Source organism: Bombina bombina, chromosome 3, assembly GCF_027579735.1.
Source record: "Bombina bombina isolate aBomBom1 chromosome 3, aBomBom1.pri, whole genome shotgun sequence".
NCBI classification, from domain to species: domain Eukaryota; kingdom Metazoa; phylum Chordata; class Amphibia; order Anura; family Bombinatoridae; genus Bombina; species Bombina bombina.
In genome coordinates, this window is record NC_069501.1 from 445,556,668 (window position 1) to 445,578,353 (window position 21,686).

At 42.7% G+C, this 21,686-nt stretch overlaps 1 protein-coding gene across 5 annotated transcripts in view; it reads right to left on the reverse strand.

Moving 5' to 3' along the window:
* PHTF1 (putative homeodomain transcription factor 1) overlaps positions 1-21,686 on the reverse strand; it is a 383,975-nt gene that overhangs the window by 302,796 nt on the left and 59,493 nt on the right. For all 5 annotated transcript variants that reach the window (XM_053706659.1, XM_053706661.1, XM_053706660.1 and 2 more), the window contains exons 2-3: positions 14,881-14,952; positions 14,455-14,511 (exon numbers count right to left, since the gene is read on the reverse strand). In XM_053706659.1, the coding sequence (XP_053562634.1) occupies positions 14,455-14,511; positions 14,881-14,925 (102 nt within the window). In that variant the 5' untranslated portion in view covers positions 14,926-14,952. The remainder of the gene's footprint in view (positions 1-14,454; positions 14,512-14,880; positions 14,953-21,686) is intronic.

Here is a 21,686-nt window from a genome sequence, read left to right on the forward strand (position 1 = left end):
GCTTAAATATATATGCTCTATCTGAATCATTAAAGTTTTGGGGGGGTTTCATGTCCCTTTAAAAAGGGTCTTAAACAACGCAATACTCCCCAATTACTAAACTTTCAATACAAGAATGGCACTCTGCTCTTAAGATCCCCAACATTTTCCCTGCAAATTCTTTGAAAAACCCTTAAAATATTTGATAGCTGCAGATTACAGACCACTAATAAGCAAATGGGAAAATAAGGGACTCTATAGAGTCGCGGATCTTGTTAAAAATGTTACCTATCTCATATTCACAATTGAGGCAAAAAATAGAACCGTTGCCACTACAGTGGTTCCTATAATTACAAATCGCATCCGCGATTCGCGCATACATATCCAAATGTCCTATACACCCTACTACAAATCTGGAAAGACTGAGTAGTACCTCCAACAGACCTAAACACGCAATATCACAAATATATCTTGACTTGCAGACAGCTAAACTTAAATCCAAATATCCTCTAATACTCAGATGGGAGGCAGATCTGGGGGTGGAAAAAGAACAAGAAAATTGGGACAGGCTGTTTCATGACTCGAGTAAGAATCTACTGAGTGCTGACCTTAGAGAGAACATCATCAAGACCTCCTTTAGGTGGTCCCATTCAAACGGCTCACTCCGTTAAGAATGGATCTAGACTTTGCTACAGGGGGTGCGAAGAGGTGGGAACTTACCTCCATATGTGGTGGGAATGCCCCAGGGTTAGTGTTATATGGAAGGACCTCTCTAGGCTTCTGAGTGGTCTACTAGAGGAGAATATAAACCTAGAAATACCACAAGCTCTTTTACATGACAATCTACCCGCATTCAATAACTATATTAATGCTTTCATCAGAATACTATGCACCATAACTAGAACCAGTATAGCAAAGTACTGGAAAACGGGAGCACCCACATGGTCTGAAATACTGTCCAAAATCAAGCAAACATACTCTATGTATGAATCAGCTGCTCACATACAAAACACATCAGACTCTTTTCAGAAGATATGGTACTACTAGATAATTGTGAATGAAGGAGGGAACATATACTCAAGTCTCATTTCACAGGACAACCAGAATTGGGGCAGACGTGGGGGGGGCACATATCTAGGTGGCATGCTACTGCAGGACTAAGAAGGCAAGACCTATGAGCAATGGAGGTAATTAGTTCAGAAAGTAGTAAAGATCGAGACAAAGTGACAAAAGTAGGTTTATCGACAGCTAAACAAAGATTATTTTAAGTTAGTATGTATAAAAATGTGTATATTACCTGTATATGTTTATTTAGTTTTTTGTTGTTGATACAAATAGTCAATAATATGGAATTCTGGATTTTTTTCCGAAAGCATACAAGAAAATCACCTGCCCCATATTATACCACCAGATGGATTTTATGGAGGGAACTGTGTCATATGGATTGCATGGACGCTTCCATTCTCGCAAACAGCCGGTAATAGAGACTCATAAGAGATGCTGATCCATGTACTATAACTAGTACAGAACTCTGGGGTTGTGCTGCAAGGAATCTGTGAACTCTTTTCTAGGAACTGTCTCCTTACAGCCTCTCCTTTACCATGACAGGTGTTGTCTCTACTGTTAAATGAGACTGACTTTATTTGTACTGTATCCTTAAAATGTTCAATAAAAAAGATTTAATCTAAAAAGGGTCTTAAAATGATATGCTGTCCTGAAAGGGAATAAACAGTTATAGTATATATAATGTGGGAGATAAACTATGCATAATCATGTTTTACTTGCATTCTAGAATACTATGACTCTCTTGATAACAATTTTACTAAACAGTTTCAAATCATGCGTCTGAAAATACATGTTTTGCTCAATCCTTCCAGCAGATGGCACAAGAAATCTAGCAATGAAAGCCTAAAATAGAGGAAATATACCATATGCAGGATTATTAATCCTACATGTGCAAATATTATGCACTCTCTTTGTCTGACATACAAATTGGTAACACGTTAATAAAAAAAAACATCAAAAGGGGAAATAATGAATAGCAGAAATAAGATATAAAGTTTAATGAAATGTAAGAGCTAAAAAAAAAAGTTGGAAATTTAATTGTAATTTTATTACTTGACATTTTTAAGGGATACTGCACAAACTTTTAAGCCCTCTTGCAATGCAGTTTGTATGCATTAAAATTTAAAGGGGCACTTTCAGCTTGTAATGTAAAATGCTTAATTATGCATAGTAAAAAAAAAAACTGTTGCAATATGTTATTTATTTTGTCCCTCTTCCAGTCATTTAAAAAGGGACAGTAAAGTCAAAATTAAACGTTCATGATCAGATAGGACATGCAATATTAAACAACTTTCCATTTTACTTTTATCATCAAATTTGTTTTGTGTTGGTTATGCAAAACTGGAGAATGGGTAATAAAGGGATTATCTATCATTTTAAACAATAATAATTGTCAAGTAGACTGTCCCTGTGTCCCTGTGAAATTTGTGGGTTTTCAAATTCTGAAAAAGTCTGTCTATAACTGGCCTCAGCAGATAATATAGAACAAAACTGCACAAATTTTGCTAACAAAATGGCAGCGGCAAGCCTGGTCTACTCCAGTTAATAGAATCAGTATATCAAATAGTATAATATGCCAGATGTACTGTACTGAAAGGGATGTGCCAGATAATTGCTAAAATACAAGGAAGGATGTGAAACTATAAATGTGTGTCACTTTGAGCTCGATTTATCAACACGATCGTGCAAAAATATATATTTTTTTATTTATAAGACCAGTTAATTATAGCACTAGCGACCCTATCAGGAGCTGCAGAGCACTGCTAGTCAGGATCCGATACAGCTGGTAGATAACCCAATCATCCCTGCTGTGTGAATGCTGCTGCTGCTGATTTACTTAAAGTGAAAGGCAATCCTAGCCTTTGTGAAACGCAAGGATTGACCATTGAAACAAATAAAGATGACTTTCATTCATGAAGTATAACATACTTCATGCAGAAAGATCCTTTTTTTTGTTTCAAGCGATCGCCGTTCTGAGTTGCTAAGGCAGCCCACGGCAGAACGCTGTTTTGCTAAGAGGTGACGTTTCCACCTATTAGCAAATAGCGTGCAGGAAATCTGGCGCCACAGGGAGACAAGCCGGATTTACCGCACGGCTATTGGCTAAGAGGAGAAACAATCAACTCTCTAGCAAAAACATAAATTATGACTTACCAGATAATTTCCTTTCCTTTGATACAGGGAGAGTCCACAGCTGCATTCATTACTTGTGGGAATACAGAACCTGGCCACCAGGAGGAGGCAAAGACACCCCAGCCAAAGGCTTAAATACCTCCCCCACTTCCTCCATTCCCCAGTCATTCTGCCGAGGGAACAAGGAACAGTAGGAGAAATATCAGGGTGAAAAAGGTGCTAGAAGAAAAAACAATTTAGGGCCGCCCACCGGAGAGCACGGACTCTCCCTGTATCGAAGGAAAGGAAATTTTCTGGTAAGTCATAATTTATGTTTTCCTTCTAAATACAGGGAGAGTCCACAGCTGCATTAATTACTTGTGGGAAAATTATACCCAAGCTACGGAGGACACTGAATGCTAACGGGAGGGCCAAATAGAGGCAGCCCAATCTGAGGGCACCACAGCCTGCAAGAAAAACAACTCCTGAAGTCTTCCATAGAAGCAAAAATTAAAGAAAAAGAATGTTAAACTGTTAGGAGGAAAAATGAACAAAGAAAGTATCTCCCCTCTATGCGTAGTGTGCCCAGCCAAATATAATTCCAACAAGTACTGTTATAAATTATCCTGATCAATGATGACAGTTTACAAGCCCAATACGGATAGATTGCTAATTTTACCCCAGTCGGTGCTCCACTTCCTGTTTGAGAATGTTAGGAGGACCAAGCAGCTGTCCAAAAATTAGAACCATAGGAACTTATGTAAGAGACCCACAAAGATGTCACCTCAAACTGAGTCATAGACCTCTGAGGAGGCTTGTGTCCCGCTGTCTCCTAACGCCAGCTAAACACACACCTCCACCAACAAGGAGGAAGTAAATCAGCTTCAAAACCAGGAGACGAGGAAAATCAGGAGACGAGGAAACAGAAACAATTCAGGAGACGAGGAAACAGAAAGAAAAACTGAAGGGAAGACCGAAAACCTTCCAGAAAAGAAAACCTTCTCTCGGCTATGTCCCAGCGACCCCTCGCAAATTGCCCCGGAAGGCGCAAGAGCCTTGACCCGGTAGATCCCCACAACAAGGGAACTCTCATATAGCGAAGCCTCTAAACCGTGGTAACGCATTCATGGGCAATAAAAAGAGCACCAGTCTCACAGACGCCCACTTCAGAGAGAATCGAGCCATCCTTGAAAAAGAGAGACATGGCCAAAAATAAGAAGGTTACAAAAGAGCTCCTCAGAATTTAAGAAAACTGCCAGAGCAGAATTCAAAACTCCAAGCCTACAGCTTGCTAAACCGGAAACTAATCCTTGAGGCCACGAAGTCCAGTGGATCTCAGATGAGAACTCGATCTGCTTTCCTCAGATCCACAGTTGACAACCTCTGGATAGACAGAACGGATGATCATAAGGAATATCCGTTCCGAAACAGCACGCTCAGAGAATTAATTGCCACCAATAGCCTCCGGCCACCACCAATTCGAGACCCTCCTGTCTACACAGGAGGGACTCACTAAGTCAGAAATAATTCACTCACCAAGAGGTCCCGACTGGTATGAAACAAGACAAGGGCAATAGACTGCGCCTGGGTAGGTAAACAAGCTCACTATCAAGGGACCTCCTAACAAAGATCCCGACTAAATGCGAGTTATAAGGAACAGAATAGAAGCGCCTAAGGCTAAAGTTTACTATCAGAGCTAAATGAACCTGCAACAAAATATGTTGCTGGGGGCTACTAATCAAAAAATATACGGAAATATGAAATATAAAAACAGATGTAAACTAATAATAAAAAATATAAGCAAATATAAAAACTGGTAATTTATTAACAATTTACTCAAGCCAACCATGGGCAGATAAAATATGGACTAGCATATATATAAGATAGTACTAGGTAATCACCGCCTAGAGGTGTAATACAACACAAATAATGACAAGTGATATTAGAAATATACAAATGATTCAAAGTCTACATATATTGTGGTATACCCAGATGGATATACACCCCTCCTGGGGCAAAAAATGAAGAAAAAAAAAAAGAGCAGAAAAAAGAAAAATAATACACGTGTACAAAAAATGAATAAGTGTCTCTGGTGTTCATTAAAAAAATATATGTATACATATAATAAAAAACCTTGAAAAGTGTCCTGAAAAATAAACCCTTAGAAGGTGTCCTTAGTAGTGCTGCAACAGCCTAAGATGTGGGACAGCAGCGGTGAATGAGCCTGTGGTCACAAGACCTAGAAGTGCTCTGCCTGAAAAATAAAAATAAAAAACTAAAGCGAAAACCATCTAACAAAGTGAGTTTAATGGGTAATTAACTCACCAGGGAAGAGAAAGGCCCATCATGGGCTGAAACGCATCGACGATTGCATAAGGAGGCTTGTATTCTTCCCCATCTAACATCACCAAAACACCTCTCTGGAGTAAACGCAGGCGTGACAATCTAAATTATAAGCCCTCCTCAGTCGGAGGACCCAAGTCAGCAGACTTCGAGGGAACCGCATCCCCAGAGGACTGATCGGACACAATCGTTATTTTACACGAGTGTCCATGGGCAGGAGAGCCCGGATTACCCCTTCGCTTACGCGTAGCAGGGATAGGTAACATAGATAAGGCCGTAGAGATGGCCATGCGGAACTGCGTAAACCTCTGGTGTAAACAAACCCCTTACAGGCAAAGGAGGGTCGGAACCCGGGACAATTGCATATGTAGGAACAGAATCTAGGGGAAACACCTCACTGGATGAAGAATCCTCAGAGGCGGATGGCTCAATGGTCTCTAACATCTCAACATTAGTTCAAGAGAACACCCTATTGCGGCATACAGAACATAATTGAGAGGGCTGGATTACCCGGGCCTCCTCACAATATACACAGGTCTCAAAATCTGTATCGGAGGAATCCTCAATAACTCGTCTATATCAAAATATAGAGATGAAAAACAACTGGCACCTTATACTCCCAATGGCTGGGGCACTCACCACCTCCTGTGACCCAGACAGATAGAGAAGATGCTTCTCTCCGCAGACACCCGGTCAGGAATCGGAAGATGGGAAAAAAAAACGTGACCACTCCCAGTCATATGGTGCTCATGCAGGGCCTGGCCCTGCTAAGGAAAAAGCGCGGCATCTTAATAAAAAAGAAACTGCGCAGCTCTCCAATTAAAATAACCTGTATGTTCCGTATCAGCCTAGAAGCCCAAACGTTCTTACACATAAGCAGTCAAATCACATAACAAACACAATTAAAAAGTCCCACTGTTCAATAATCCCCCTCAGGAGATATTAACCCTTGATTCCATAAAGATAAAGGAGTCCCACTGTGACCCTGTCTTCTATCGTTAACATGTGTATAAAGTAATGAAACAATCTTTCCGGAATCTATGCCGTGGAACAGTGACACGGTCCTTCAAGTTTGACAGATTGTAGCAGCGCCTCTGACATGGACTTGAGTGAAGAAAGCAGGCAGCAAAACTCCTCACTGCTGATTGCTTAAGGAGCTGCTAATATGAGTCTGGATGGGTTCGCAAAAAGACTCTCTCTGCATCTCCAGACTCTAACTTTCGTCAAAGCTCTCACTGAGAGGCTAACAAGACCACTTAAAACTCCAGTTCCATCTCGAAGAGTACTACCCTCCATAAGGAACTATTCCCAAAACTTCTGACACTTCTCTGCCAACCTCCTGTGACGAAAGGCAAAGAATGACTGGGGGATGGAGAAAGTGGAAGAGGTATTTAAGCCTTTGGCTGGGGTGCCTTTACCTCCTCCTGGTGGCCAAGTTCTGTATTCCCACAAGTAATGAATGCAGCTGTGGACTCTCCGTGTATTTAGAAGGAAATAGCATGCTGCCGTGGGCTGCTTTAGCAGCTCAGAACGGCGAATGCTTGAAACAAATAAAGGCGCTTTATGCATTAAGTATTTTATACTTTATGAATAAAAGACCCCTTTATTTGTTTCAATGGTCAATCCTAGCGCTTCACAAACGCTAGGACTTACCATCACTTTAATAGCTGTATCAATCCAGGAACAGGAGTTCTCTGTTGCTCTCTTGCAATACTTTATAGCAGCGGTTCCCAACCTTTTTTCTCTCCCGTACCCCTTGATTAGGCTTTTCATTTATGAGTACCCCTCTCTTCATTACCCCCACCCATCACTCAAAGTTTTTTTTTTTTTTTTTATTTTCTTAGGTAAGCAGCTAAATCAAACGACTCAAACTAACCTAATGACATTTACAGGCTTTTATTTTTGATTTTACATTTTATAATGTATTTCAATGTTTTATAATAGCAGCCTAACTTAAGATCAAAACAAATAAAACCTGCATTAAAATATTTTTTAAACCATATTAATTTATGATAAAAGTACATAACTATAATTATTCTTCTTGATATAAAAGTCTTCCAACGTGGCTTTTCATAATTTGAATGCAATCCTTGAGCTTGTTTCATGGAACTGAGTTTTTTAGAATCAGCATTATCAACCTGTTACATTTGTCAATTTTACTGGATTTAACTTAAATTACTCCCCAGACTGGAGTTAAAATACTTGTGGTTCCTGGTTAGGTATGTAGGAGGCTGGATTGCAGTATGATAGCAGCGGAATGGAAGACAGAAAGTGGTGAAGATGATCCGGTAATTGCAGAGCCGTGACAGCGGAAGGAAGATCTGAAGTGAGGGTACAGATGATCCGAAAGAAGCAGAGTGTTTTGCAGCGGAAGGGAAATTGCAGGAAGAGAGCCCCAGGAGAGAGCGCGGACACTCACCAGATGTGACTCCTGTGTCCTGTATCTCAACTCCTGTGTCCTGTAACTCTAGCACAGGATGTTTCCCTAATGCCCGCCCCTCATTCCTGATCAAACATCCCGCGTTATAAAGTGTAGCGCGCACATTTACACTGTGCCACCAATCTGCCTAGCTGCAGCGTGTAATCAGAAGCTCTAGGAGGACCCAAATAAATTTTAAAAAAATTGGTTATGGCGGGCAGCACGGGCTCAAATTCTGCCATTACCAATAATATTTTCAAGTACCCCCAACCAGTCCGCCGCGTACCCCCAGGTATAACAAAATAAAACAAATTAGTTAATAACAAATTAGTGAATTACATTTTTGCTTTATAATATCCCTTTACAATAAAAAGGTACACGTGTGTGTATATTCTTGTAAGTTTATTTCATTATTCTGGGTTATTTTATCATATCTATTTGTTGCATTTGCAAACAGGAGTGGATGATATGAAAATTCCTTAAAAAAAGTAAAAAACATAAATTATGCTTACCTGGTAATTTAATTTCCATCGTTACGAGGAGAGTCCACGGCTTCATTCATTATTTGTGGGGAATACAGAACCTGGCCACCAGGAGGAGGCAAAGACAACCCAGCCAAAGGCTTAAATACCTCCCCCACTCCCATCATCCCCCAGTCATTCTGCCGAGGGAACAAGGAGCAGTAAGAGAAATATCAGGGTATAAATGCGTGCGGGAGCCGTGGACTCTCCTCGTAACGATGGAAATGAAATTATCAGGTAAGCATAATTTATGTTTTCCATCTAATACGAGGAGAGTCCACGGCTTCATTCATTACTTGTGGGAAACAAATACCCAAGCTCTAGAGGACACTGAATGTAAAACAGTTGGGTAAAAAGAAAGGCGGACCCTATTCTGAGGGCACCATAGCCTGCAAAACCTTTTTTCCAAAACAGCTTCAGCCGAAGCAAAAACATCAAATTTGAAAAACTTTGTAAAAAAAGTATGTAAGGAGGACCAGGTAGCTGCCTTACAAATCTGCTCCATAGAGGCCTCATTCTTAAAGGCACAAGAAGAAGCCACAGCTCTAGTTGAGTGAGCCGTAATCCTCTGAGGAGGCTTATATCCCACTGTGTCATAGGCCAAATGAATCATGCTCCTCAGCCAAAAGGAAAGAGAAGTGGAAGAAGCCTTCTGACCCTTGCGCTTTCCCGAATAGACAACAAACAAGGCTGAAGTTTGTCTGAAATCCTTGGTAGCCTGAAGATAGAATTTCAAGGCTCGAACCACATCCAAGTTATGAAGTAACCGTTCTTTCGAAGAAGGTTTAGGACACAAGGAAGCAACCACAATTTCCTGATTAATGTTGCAATCAGACACCAACTTAGGGAGAAATCCCAATCAAGTGCGAAGGACGGCCTTATCTGCATGGAAAACCTGGTAAGGAGGCTCACATTCCAAGGCTGATAATTCAGACACCCTGCGAGCTGAAGCAATGGCCAGTAGAAAAACAACCTTCCAAGACAGAGGGGCATAGTTATCAAGCTCTGTATGGAGCTTTATGCCCTGTGTTTCAGACTCGCCAGAAACACAAGTTATGAAGCAGCGGTCTAAAGACTACTGCTCCATAACCCGTCTGCCTGCTCTGAGGCGGGGACAAATACGATCGGGTTGATTGACACCCCCTGCTAGTGGCCGCGAATCTGCAGGGGGCGGTATTGCACCAGCAGTTCACCAGAACTGCTGGTGCAATGATAAATACCGACAGCATATGCTGTCGGCATTTATCGATGTGCAGCGGATATGTTGGATATCGGATCATGTCCGCTCGCACTTTCTTAAATAGGCCCCAGAGTCTTAATGTAAAGAGAATGCATAGGCTCGAACGGAGCCCCCTGCAAAACCTTCAGAACCAGATTCAAACTCTAAGGAGGAGCAGAATGTCTAAACACAGGCCTGATCCTGGACAGAGCCTGAACAAAAGAGTGTATATCTCAGCGAGGTTCTTGTGCAACAACACAGATAGCGTCGAAATCTGTCCCCTTAAGGAACTGTTTGCAAGTCCCTTCTTCAAACCATCCTGGAAGAAGGAAATAATTCTGTATACCCTGACCTTATGCCAGGAATATCCACGAGAGATTAACACCAGAGTAAGTAGGTCCTTACAATAGATGCAACGGGTGACTGGCTTTCTGGCTTGAATGAAAGTATCAATCACCCTCTCAGAAAATCCTCTTCTGGCTAGGACTAAGCGTTCAATCTCCACGCAGTCAGCCTCAGAGAATCTAGATTCTGATGTACAAAGGGACCCTGTACTAGAAGATCCCTATGACAGGGCAACCTCCGATGACATCCCCACTAGATCCGCAAACCACGTCCTCCGTGGCCACGACGGAGCAATCAGAATAGTTGACGCTTGCTCCTGTTTGATGTGTGCCACTACACGAGGTAACAGTGGAAATATGTAAACTAGGTTGCATCCCCAAGGCACTGCTAAGACATCTATCAGTTCTACCTGGGGATCCCTGGACTGAGACCCGTATCTGAGTAGCTTGAAGTTGAATCTGGACACCATGAGATCTATCTCCGGAGTCCCCCAACTGTTGCAAATCTCCGCAAACACTTTGTGGTGAAGAGACCATTTCCCCCGAATGAAAGGACTGTCTGCTGAGAAAATCCGCTTCCCAGTTGTCCACACCCAGGATGTGGATCGCTGATAGCGAGCAGTCGTGGGCATCCGCCCACTCCAGAATGCGAGAAACTTCCCTCATGGCTAGGGAGCATCTTGTTCGTTCTGATGATTGATGTAAGCCACCGAGGTAATGTTGTCCGACTGGAGTCTGATGAACTTGGATGAACCCAGGAAAGGCCAAGTCCCAAGAGCGTTGAAGATCGCCCGAAGTTCCAGGATGTTGATCGGGAGAAGAGACTCCTTCCGATTCCACCTGCCCTGTGCCTTCCAGGCACCCCAAACTGCTCCCCAACCTGAGAGACTTGCGTCCATAGTCACAATCTCCCAAGATGGTCTGAGGAAGGATGTCCCCTGGAACAGCTGATCTGGACGGAGCCACCAAGAGAGAGATATTCCCTCGACCCGCTGTCCAGAGAGATCTGTTGGGATAGGTCCGAATGATCGCTGTTCCACTGCCTCAGCATGCACAGCTGAAGAGGCCTCAGATGGAATCTGGCGAATGGAATGACATTTATAATGGATACCATGAGCCCAATCACCTCCATACACCAGGTCACTGATGGCCTTGAAGAGAATTGAAGGGTAACACAGCTGGAGACAATCTTGCAACGTCTCTGGTCTGTTAGGAATATTTTTATGGCTATGGAGTCGATTATTGAGCCCAGAAACTCCACTCCGGTACTGGGAATCAGAGAACTATTTCCTGAGTTTATCTTCCAACCATGAGATTGCAAAAGAAGGAGAAGGGCTCTCGAATGTTCCTCTGCCACCCGGTAGGACAGAGTCTGAATCAGGATGTTGTCTAGGTAAGGAGCTACTGCTATCCCACTGGATCTCGCCACCGTGAGAACTCCCAGAACCTTCGTGAAGATTATTGGAGCAGTAGCCATCCCGAAGGGAAGAGCTACAAACTGGAAGTGCTGATCCATAAAGGCGAACCTTAAGAACCTAAAGTGATCCTTGTGTATAGGCACATGAAGGTAAGCATCCTTCAAGCCTATCGTAGTCATAAACTGACCCTCTTGAACTAGGGGCAGTATAGACCTTATCGTCTCCATTTTGAACGATAGAACCGACAGAAACTTGTTTAAACACTTTAGGTCAAGAATCGGGCGAAACGTGCCCTCCTTCTTTGGTACCACGAAAAGGTTTGAATAGTACCCTAGATCCCTTTCTGCTAGAGGTACCGGTACAATTACTCCTAGAGAGGAGAGATCCCTCACACACTCTAGAAAAGCATCTTGTTTCTCTGGTTTTGACGATAGATTTGACAAGAGGAATCTGCCCCTTGGAGGATGAGTTTTGAAACCTATCCTGTAACCCTGGGCAACAACTTCCAGAACCCAAGGATCCTGCACGTCTCTCATCCAAGTCTCCGCGAAAAGAGACAGTCTGCCCTGTACGAGATCCAGAGACGGATCAGGGGCCGCCTCTTCATGCGGATTTTGTCTCGGCGGGCTTCTTGCTCTGCTTGGTTTTATTCCAAGACTGAGCAGGATTCCAAGATCCCTTGGAATGCTCGAGTTTCGTGGCAGGTTGCCATCGTTAGGACTTGTCCGAACGAAACTTGGGACCCTTAGGTTTATTCTTCTTATCCTGCAGTAGAAAGGCACCCTTGCCCCCCATAACCATGGATATGATAGAGTCCAGGCCTGGACCAAAAAGAAATCACACCACAGAGCCCTCCGGGCCAAAACAGAACAGCCTGATGTCTTGGCATTCAAGCGAATAATCTGCATATTAGCATCATAAATAAACAAATTAGCAACCCTCAGGGCCCTAATTCTTTCTTGTATCTCCTCAAGGGGAGTCTCCACCATTTCTGACAGAGAGTCACACCAATAGGTAGTGGCTCCCGCCACCACAGCGACTGCGGCTGCAGGTTGAAAAACAAACCTGTGTGCTGAAACATCTTTCTTAACAGGGTCTCTAATTTTTTATCCATGGGTTCCTTAAATGACAAACTATCCTCGAGCGGGATAGTGGTGCGCTTAGCGAGCGTGGAGATAGCTCCATCTACCTTAGGGACAGATCACGAAAAATTTTAACTGAGAGTCTGGAATCGGGAACAATTTTTTAAACGAAGAAGAAGAGGAAAAAGACGATCCAAGTCTCTCCCATTAATTCTTAATAATATTCTCCATCTTTACGGGAACCGGGAAAGTCTGGGGCACTACCCTGTCCTGATAAACTTTATCAAGCTTAGAAATAGAAGGTTCCTCAGGTAACTTCTATTCCGGAACCTCTAGAGTAGCCAACACCTCTTTTAATAAAAAGCGTAAATTCTCCATCCTAAACCTAAAGTCTGGTTCCTCCGCAGCTGGAGGCTTAGAGGCCGCAGATTCCGACCCAGTGAGAGAGTCCTCCGAAGTATCGGAATCCTCTGCATCAGCGGATAATCTAGTCTCAGATACATCCAATGGAGTAGATGACCCCTGGGAAGGATAGCAATGTTTAACCTTTCGCTTGCACTTAGCCTGGCGAGGTAAAGCACTAAAGACCGCAGACACTGCCGTTTGCAACTGCTCAGCAAAATCAGGAGGCAATGTGGACCTTCCCGCAGGAGGATTAGAAGTGCACTGGGGAGCTGCATGTGTAATTGGAGATGAATGTAGGGAACGCACCTCGCGGGACGGAGAGCCCTCAGAGGTGGACGGCTCAGTGGTACTAAACATCTTATTTCTTTTAGATAACACTATATTATTATTAATATCCTCACAATAAACACAGGCATTATATTTAGGTAAAGAGGTAGCACCCTCTAACATATCAGAGTCCTCCATAGCTTGCGCCTTTAATATGGACTTTAACAAGAATTAAATGGCACCTTTATACTCCTAATGGCCGGGGCACTCACCACCTCCTATGACCCAGGCCCACAGAGAAACTCGCTTTCGTCTCCTGCAACCGACGGCCAGGAAAGGAAGAGGAAAAAGCCACACCCGGTCACATAGAGTGCCATGCAGGACCGCCCCTGCAGCCAAGAAAAAGCGCGCCAACTAAACAGGCTGCGCAGTTATAAAAAGAAGGAAAAGCATGACTGTTCCACATTGCCCGAGCCACATCTCACACATGTCGCAGCAAAACACAATAAAGCAATCATGTATACATCCCCCCCTGTTCAATAATCAACTTCCGGAGATATTAACCTTTTACTCTATACAGATAAAAAGCCACACTGTGACCCTGTCTTCTTGCGTTATCATTACATATATAAAAAATTAAACAATCTTACCAGAATCAACGCCGTGGAACAGGAACACAGCCTCTCAAGTTTGACAGTGTGTAGCAGGCGGTGAAACTCGTCAACACTGATTGCTTAAGGAGGTGTTAATATGAGTCTGAATGGATTCGCAGAAAGACTCTCCCAGCATCTCCAGACCCTAACATTCGTCAATGCTCTCACTGAGAGGCTGACAAGACTACTTAAAACTCCAGTCTCATTCCGAAGAGTACTACCCTCCATAAGAGACTACTCCAAATCTTCTGACAATTCTCTGCCGTCCTAATATGACTTAAGGCAAAAAATGACTGGGGGATGAGGGGAGTGGGGGTGGTATTTAAGCCTTTGGCTGGGGTGTCTTTGCCTCCTCCTGGTGGCCAGGTTCTGTATTCCCCACAAGTAATGAATGAAGCCGTGGACTCTCCTCGTATTAGATGGAAATATGTCTCCTATATTTTTGTTTAGATTAATAGATTCCCAGCACATTTTTCTGAACAGAGATCTCACATGTTTTAAATGCATAAATGCTGTACATTAGTAATATTTATATATTAGGTACTTAGGAAAACATTTATACCTCTAAGTGTATTTATTACTTAACTGAAAATGTTGCAGTGTTGTGCTCTAATGAATTCATATTACCTTGATATCAGTCTGTTCCAGTGATTTTTCCCATATCTGCTGGTCATAGGCTCCAATCTGAAATAAAGAGAATTCAGAATCATCTATACATCAGTAACTAATTGTACTCCATCTATAGGGTAGGGGTTGTTCTACCTTTTCACAGTGTGTTTGTGAGTATAGTGTGTGTTTTTAGAGCATTTTAATTTGCCTGTATCAAAGTTAGTTTTTTCTGAGTGCACACTAGTTTGTATGTGTCAGAAAGTACTTTATGACAGAAGTGGTTGCAGCAGCCACAAAGTGCTCTAAACACTTTCAGAATCCTTTAAACAAAAGGATACCGTGAGAACAAGGTAAACGCGATACTAGAAGTAAACTGGAATGTATTTGTTTTTTTTTATGTACCTTTTGTCCTCAGTAACAGCACTGTAGCATTTATTTACGTACCCTTTTTTGATACCAGAATATGGCATCTCTCTTATCTGTAGCCATTTCTGCCCATCTGCATGAATGCTACCTCTAGAAAAAAGAAGATCACATGAGAAAATATATATATATTTATCACGACAATGTAATTGCATTAAAGGGACATTATAAAAAATAAGCAAATCAAGAGCAGTTCAGTTATACACGACATGAAACTCCATGTTCCTGGTCTCCTTTGCGGTGGCCATTTAGGGAGAAATCTGAATGAATATGTGATCTGAGCTAAAAGACCACTGCTTCTTACCCTCTCCACCACCTCTGAGTTGGGGGATATAAATCATCCAAACATGTTCGTTCTGGTTTTATTGATAGGCCATTGTCTTGCGTGACCAATCACAAGTTTGTGTGCAATGATAATCTGGGAAAGTGTCAAAGCAGGGCAGACAGGTTCCCAAATTGGGGTACCTTGTCCGTACCTGGCTTCAAACTTAGGGCCCACTGTGTAATATGCTGCAGGCACAAGTCATTTACAGCATATTTAAAGGGACATGAAACCCAAAAATTTTCTCTTTCATGATTCTGATAGAGAAGATATTTTTAAAAAAAAAGTTTCCAATTTACTTATTTTATCAAATTTGCTTCATTCTCTTGTTATTCTTTGTTGAAGAGATATCTAGATAGGTAGCGTGCACATGCCTGAAGCACTACATGAGAGGAAATAGTGCTGCCATCTAGTGCTCTTGCTAATGTATAACATTGTTGCAAAACTGCTGCAGACGTGCAAACATACCTTCCTGATTTTCAACAAAGAATAACAAAAAGGATGACAAAAATAACAAGAAAATAAAGAAAATTTGATAATAGAAGTAAATTGGAAAGTTGTTTAAAAACAGAATTTATGTTTACCTGATAAATTACTTTCTCCAACGGTGTGTCCGGTCCACGGCGTCATCCTTACTTGTGGGATATTCTCCTCCCCAACAGGAAATGGCAAAGAGCCCAGCAAAGCTGGTCACATGATCCCTCCTAGGCTCCGCCTTCCCCAGTCATTCGACCGACGTAAAGGAGGAATATTTGCATAGGAGAAATCATATGATACCGTGGTGACTGCAGTTAAAGAAAATAAATTATCAGACCTGATTAAAAAACCAGGGCGGGCCGTGGACCGGACACACCGTTGGAGAAAGTAATTTATCAGGTAAACATAAATTCTGTTTTCTCCAACATAGGTGTGTCCGGTCCACGGCGTCATCCTTACTTGTGGGAACCAATACCAAAGCTTTAGGACACGGATGAAGGGAGGGAGCAAATCAGGTCACCTAGATGGAAGGCACCACGGCTTGCAAAACCTTTCTCCCAAAAATAGCCTCAGAAGAAGCAAAAGTATCAAATTTGTAAAATTTAGTAAAAGTGTGCAGTGAAGACCAAGTCGCTGCCTTACATATCTGATCCACAGAAGCCTCGTTCTTGAAGGCCCATGTGGAAGCCACAGCCCTAGTGGAATGAGCTGTGATTCTTTCAGGAGGCTGCCGTCCGGCAGTCTCGTAAGCCAATCTGATGATGCTTTTAAGCCAAAAAGAGAGAGAGGTAGAAGTTGCTTTTTGACCTCTCCTTTTACCAGAATAAACAACAAACAAGGAAGATGTTTGTCTAAAATCCTTTGTAGCATCTAAATAGAATTTTAGAGCACGAACTACGTCCAAATTGTGCAACAAACGTTCCTTCTTTGAAACTGGATTCGGACACAAAGAAGGCACGACTATCTCCTGGTTAATGTTTTTGTTAGAAACAACTTTCGGAAGAAAACCAGGTTTAGTACGCAAAACCACCTTATCTGCATGGAACACCAGATAAGGAGGAGAACACTGCAGAGCAGATAATTCTGAAACTCTTCTAGCAGAAGAAATTGCAATCAAAAACAAAACTTTCCAAGATAATAACTTAATATCAACGGAATGTAAGGGTTCAAACGGAACCCCCTGAAGAACTGAAAGAACTAAATTGAGACTCCAAGGAGGAGTCAAAGGTTTGTAAACAGGCTTGATTCTAACCAGAGCCTGAACAAAGGCTTGAACATCTGGCACAGCTGCCAGCTTTTTGTGAAGTAACACAGACAAGGCAGAAATCTGTCCCTTCAAAGAACTTGCAGATAATCCTTTCTCCAAACCTTCTTGAAGAAAGGATAGAATCTGAGGAATTTTTATCTTGTCCCAAGGGAATCCTTTAGATTCACACCAACAGATATATTTTTTCCATATTTTGTGGTAGATTTTTCTAGTCACAGGCTTTCTGGCCTGAACAAGAGTATCAATGACAGAATCTGAGAACCCTCGCTTTGATAAGATCAAGCGTTCAATCTCCAAGCAGTCAGTTGGAGTGAGACCAGATTCGGATGTTCGAATGGACCTTGAACAAGAAGGTCCCGTCTCAAAGGTAGCTTCCATGGTGGAGCCGATGACATATTCACCAGGTCTGCATACCAAGTCCTGCGTAGCTATCAAGATCACCGATGCCCTCTCCTGATTGATCCTGGCTACCAGCCTGGGGATGAGAGGAAACGGCGGGAATACATAAGCTAGTTTGAAGGTCCAAGGTGCTACTAGTGCATCTACTAGAGTCGCCTTGGGATCCCTGGATCTGGACCCGTAGCAAGGAACCTTGAAGTTCTGACGAGAGGCCATCAGATCCATGTCTGGAATGCCCCACAACTGAGTGATTTGGGCAAAGATTTCCGGATGGAGTTCCCACTCCCCCGGATGAAATGTCTGACGACTCAGAAAATCCGCTTCCCAATTTTCCACTCCTGGGATGTGGATTGCAGACAAGTGGCAGGAGTGAGTCTCCGCCCATTGAATGATTTTGGTCACGTCTTCCATCGCCAGGGAACTCCTTGTTCCCCCCTGATGGTTGATGTACGCAACAGTCGTCATGTTGTCTGATTGAAACCGTATGAATTTGGCCTTTGCTAGTTGAGGCCAAGCCTTGAGAGCATTGAATATCGCTCTCAGTTCCAGAATATTTATCGGGAGAAGAGATTCTTCCCGAGACCAAAGACCCTGAGCTTTCAGGGGTCCCCAGACCGCGCCCCAGCCCACCAGACTGGCGTCGGTCGTGACAATGACCCACTCTGGTCTGCGGAAGCTCATCCCCTGTGACAGGTTGTCCAGGGACAGCCACCAACGGAGTGAATCTCTGGTCCTCTGATCTACTTGTATCGTCGGAGACAAGTCTGTATAATCCCCATTCCACTGACTGAGCATGCACAGTTGTAATGGTCTTAGATGAATTCGCGCAAAAGGAACTATGTCCATTGCCGCTACCATCAAACCTATTACTTCCATGCACTGCGCTATGGAAGGAAGAGGAACAGAATGAAGTATTAGACAAGAGTTTAGAAGTTTTGATTTTCTGGCCTCTGTCAGAAAAATCCTCATTTCTAAGGAGTCTATTATTGTTCCCAAGAAGGGAACCCTTGTTGACGGAGATAGAGAACTTTTTTCTACGTTCACTTTCCACCCGTGAGATCTGAGAAAGGCCAGGACAATGTCCGTGTGAGCCTTTGCTTGTGGAAGGGACGACGCTTGAATCAGAATGTCGTCCAAGTAAGGTACTACTGCAATGCCCCTTGGTCTTAGCACCGCTAGAATTCTTGGAGCAGTGGCTAATCCGAACGGAAGTGCCACAAACTGGTAATGCTTGTCCAGAAATGCGAACCTTAGGAACCGATGATGTTCCTTGTGGATAGGAATATGTAGATACGCATCCTTTAAATCCACCGTGGTCATGAATTGACCTTCCTGGATGGAAGGAAGAATTGTTCGAATGGTTTCCATTTTGAACGATGGAACCTTGAGAAACTTGTTTAGGATCTTGAGATCTAAGATTGGTCTGAATGTTCCCTCTTTTTTGGGAACTACAAACAGATTGGAGTAGAACCCCATCCCTTGTTCTCCTAATGGAACAGGATGAATCACTCCCATTTTTAACAGGTCTTTTACACAATGTAAGAATGCCTGTTTTTTTATGTGGTCTGAAGACAATTGAGACCTGTGGAACCTCCCCCTTGGGGGAAGCCCCTTGAATTCCAGAAGATAACCTTGGGAGACTATTTCTAGCGCCCAAGGATCCAGAACATCTCTTGCCCAAGCCTGAGCGAAGAGAGAGAGTCTGCCCCCCACCAGATCCGGTCCCGGATCGGGGGCCAACATCTCATGCTGTCTTGGTAGCAGTGGCAGGTTTCTTGGCCTGCTTACCTTTGTTCCAGCCTTGCATTGGCCTCCAGGCTGGCTTGGCTTGAGAAGTATTACCCTCTTGCTTAGAGGACGTAGCACTTGGGGCTGGTCCGTTTCTGCGAAAGGGACGAAAATTAGGTTTATTTTTGGCCTTGAAAGACCTATCCTGAGGAAGGGCGTGGCCCTTACCCCCAGTGATATCAGAAATAATCTCTTTCAAGTCAGGGCCAAACAGCGTTTTCCCCTTGAAAGGAATGTTAAGCAATTTGTTCTTGGAAGACGCATCCGCTGACCAAGATTTTAGCCAAAGCGCTCTGCGCGCCACAATAGCAAACCCAGAATTTTTCGCCGCTAATCTAGCCAATTGCAAAGTGGCGTCTAGGGTGAAAGAGTTAGCCAATTTGAGAGCATGAATTCTGTCCAAAATCTCCTCATAAGAAGAATCTTTATTGAGCGCCTTTTCTAGTTCATCGAACCAGAAACACGCTGCTGTAGTGACAGGAACAATGCATGAAATTGGTTGTAGAAGGTAACCTTGCTGAACAAACATCTTTTTAAGCAAACCCTCTAATTTTTTATCCATAGGATCTTTGAAAGCACAACTATCTTCTATGGGTATAGTGGTGCGTTTGTTTAGAGTAGAAACCGCCCCCTCGACCTTGGGGACTGTCTGCCATAAGTCCTTTCTGGGGTCGACCATTGGAAACAATTTCTTAAATATAGGGGGAGGGACGAAAGGTATGCCGGGCCTTTCCCATTCTTTGTTTACAATGTCCGCCACCCGCTTGGGTATAGGAAAAGCTTCGGGGGGCCCCGGGACCTCTAGGAACTTGTCCATTTTACATAATTTCTCTGGAATGACCAAATTCTCACAATCATCCAGAGTAGATAACACCTCCTTAAGCAGGGCGCGGAGATGTTCCAATTTAAATTTGAATGTAATTACATCAGGTTCAGCTTGTTGAGAAATTTTCCCTGAATCTGAAATTTCTCCCTCAGACAAAACCTCCCTGGCCCCCTCAGACTGGTGTAGGGGCACTTCAGAACCAATATCATCAGCGTCCTCATGCTCTTCAGTATTTTCTAAAACAGAGCAGTCGCGCTTTCGCTGATAAGTGGGCATTTTGGCTAAAATGTTTTTGATAGAATTATCCATTACAGCCGTTAATTGTTGCATAGTAAGGAGTATTGGCGCACTAGATGTACTAGGGGCCTCCTGTGTGGGCAAGACTGGTGTAGACGAAGGAGGGGATGATGCAGTACCATGCTTACTCCCCTCACTTGAGGAATCATCTTGGGCATCATTTTCTCTAAATTTTGTGTCACATAAATCACATCTATTTAAATGAGAAGGAACCTTGGCTTCCCCACATACAGAACACAGTCTATCTGGTAGTTCAGACATGTTAAACAGGCATAAACTTGATAACAAAGTACAAAAAACGTTTTAAAATAAAACCGTTACTGTCACTTTAAATTTTAAACTGAACACACTTTATTACTGCAAATGTGAAAAAGTATGAAGGAATTGTTCAAAATTCACCAAAATTTCACCACAGTGTCTTAAAGCCTTAAAAGTATTGCACACCAAATTTGAAAGCTTTAACTCTTAAAATAACGGAACCGGAGCCGTTTTTATATTTAACCCCTTTACAGTCCCTGGTATCTGCTTTGCTGAGACCCAACCAAGCCCAAAGGGGAATACGATACCAAATGACGCCATCAGAAAGTCTTTTCTATGTATCAGAGCTCCTCACACATGCATCTGCATGTCATGCTTCCCAAAAACAAGTGCGCAATAGAGGCGCGAAAATGAGGCTCTGCCTATGATTAGGGAAAGTCCCTAGAAAATAAGGTGTCCAATACAGTGCCTGCCGGTTATTTTAGCTAATTCCCAAGAATAAAATAATTCCTCAAAGCTATGAAGTATTAAAATATGCTTATATATCAATCGTTTTAGCCCAGAAAATGTCTACAGTCTTAAAAGCCCTTGTGAAGCCCTTTTTTTTTCTTATGTAATAAAAATGGCTTACCGGATCCCATAGGGAAAATGACAGCTTCCAGCATTACATCGTCTTGTTAGAAATGTGTCATACCTCAAGCAGCAAAAGTCTGCTCACTGTTTCCCCCAACTGAAGTTAATTCCTCTCAACAGTCCTGTGTGGAAACAGCCATCGATTTTAGTAACGGTTGCTAAAATCATTTTCCTCTTACAAACAGAAATCTTCATCTCTTTTCTGTTTCAGAGTAAATAGTACATACCAGCACTATTTTAAAATAACAAACTCTTGATTGAATAATAAAAACTACAGTTAAACACCAAAAAACTCTAAGCCATCTCCGTGGAGATGTTGCCTGTACAACGGCAAAGAGAATGACTGGGGAAGGCGGAGCCTAGGAGGGATCATGTGACCAGCTTTGCTGGGCTCTTTGCCATTTCCTGTTGGGGAGGAGAATATCCCACAAGTAAGGATGACGCCGTGGACCGGACACACCTATGTTGGAGAAATTGTATGTTCTGAAACATGAAAGAATTTTTTTGGGTTTATATGTCTTTAAGTATAATTAAAACTCAATTTTATCTAGGAGAAAGAG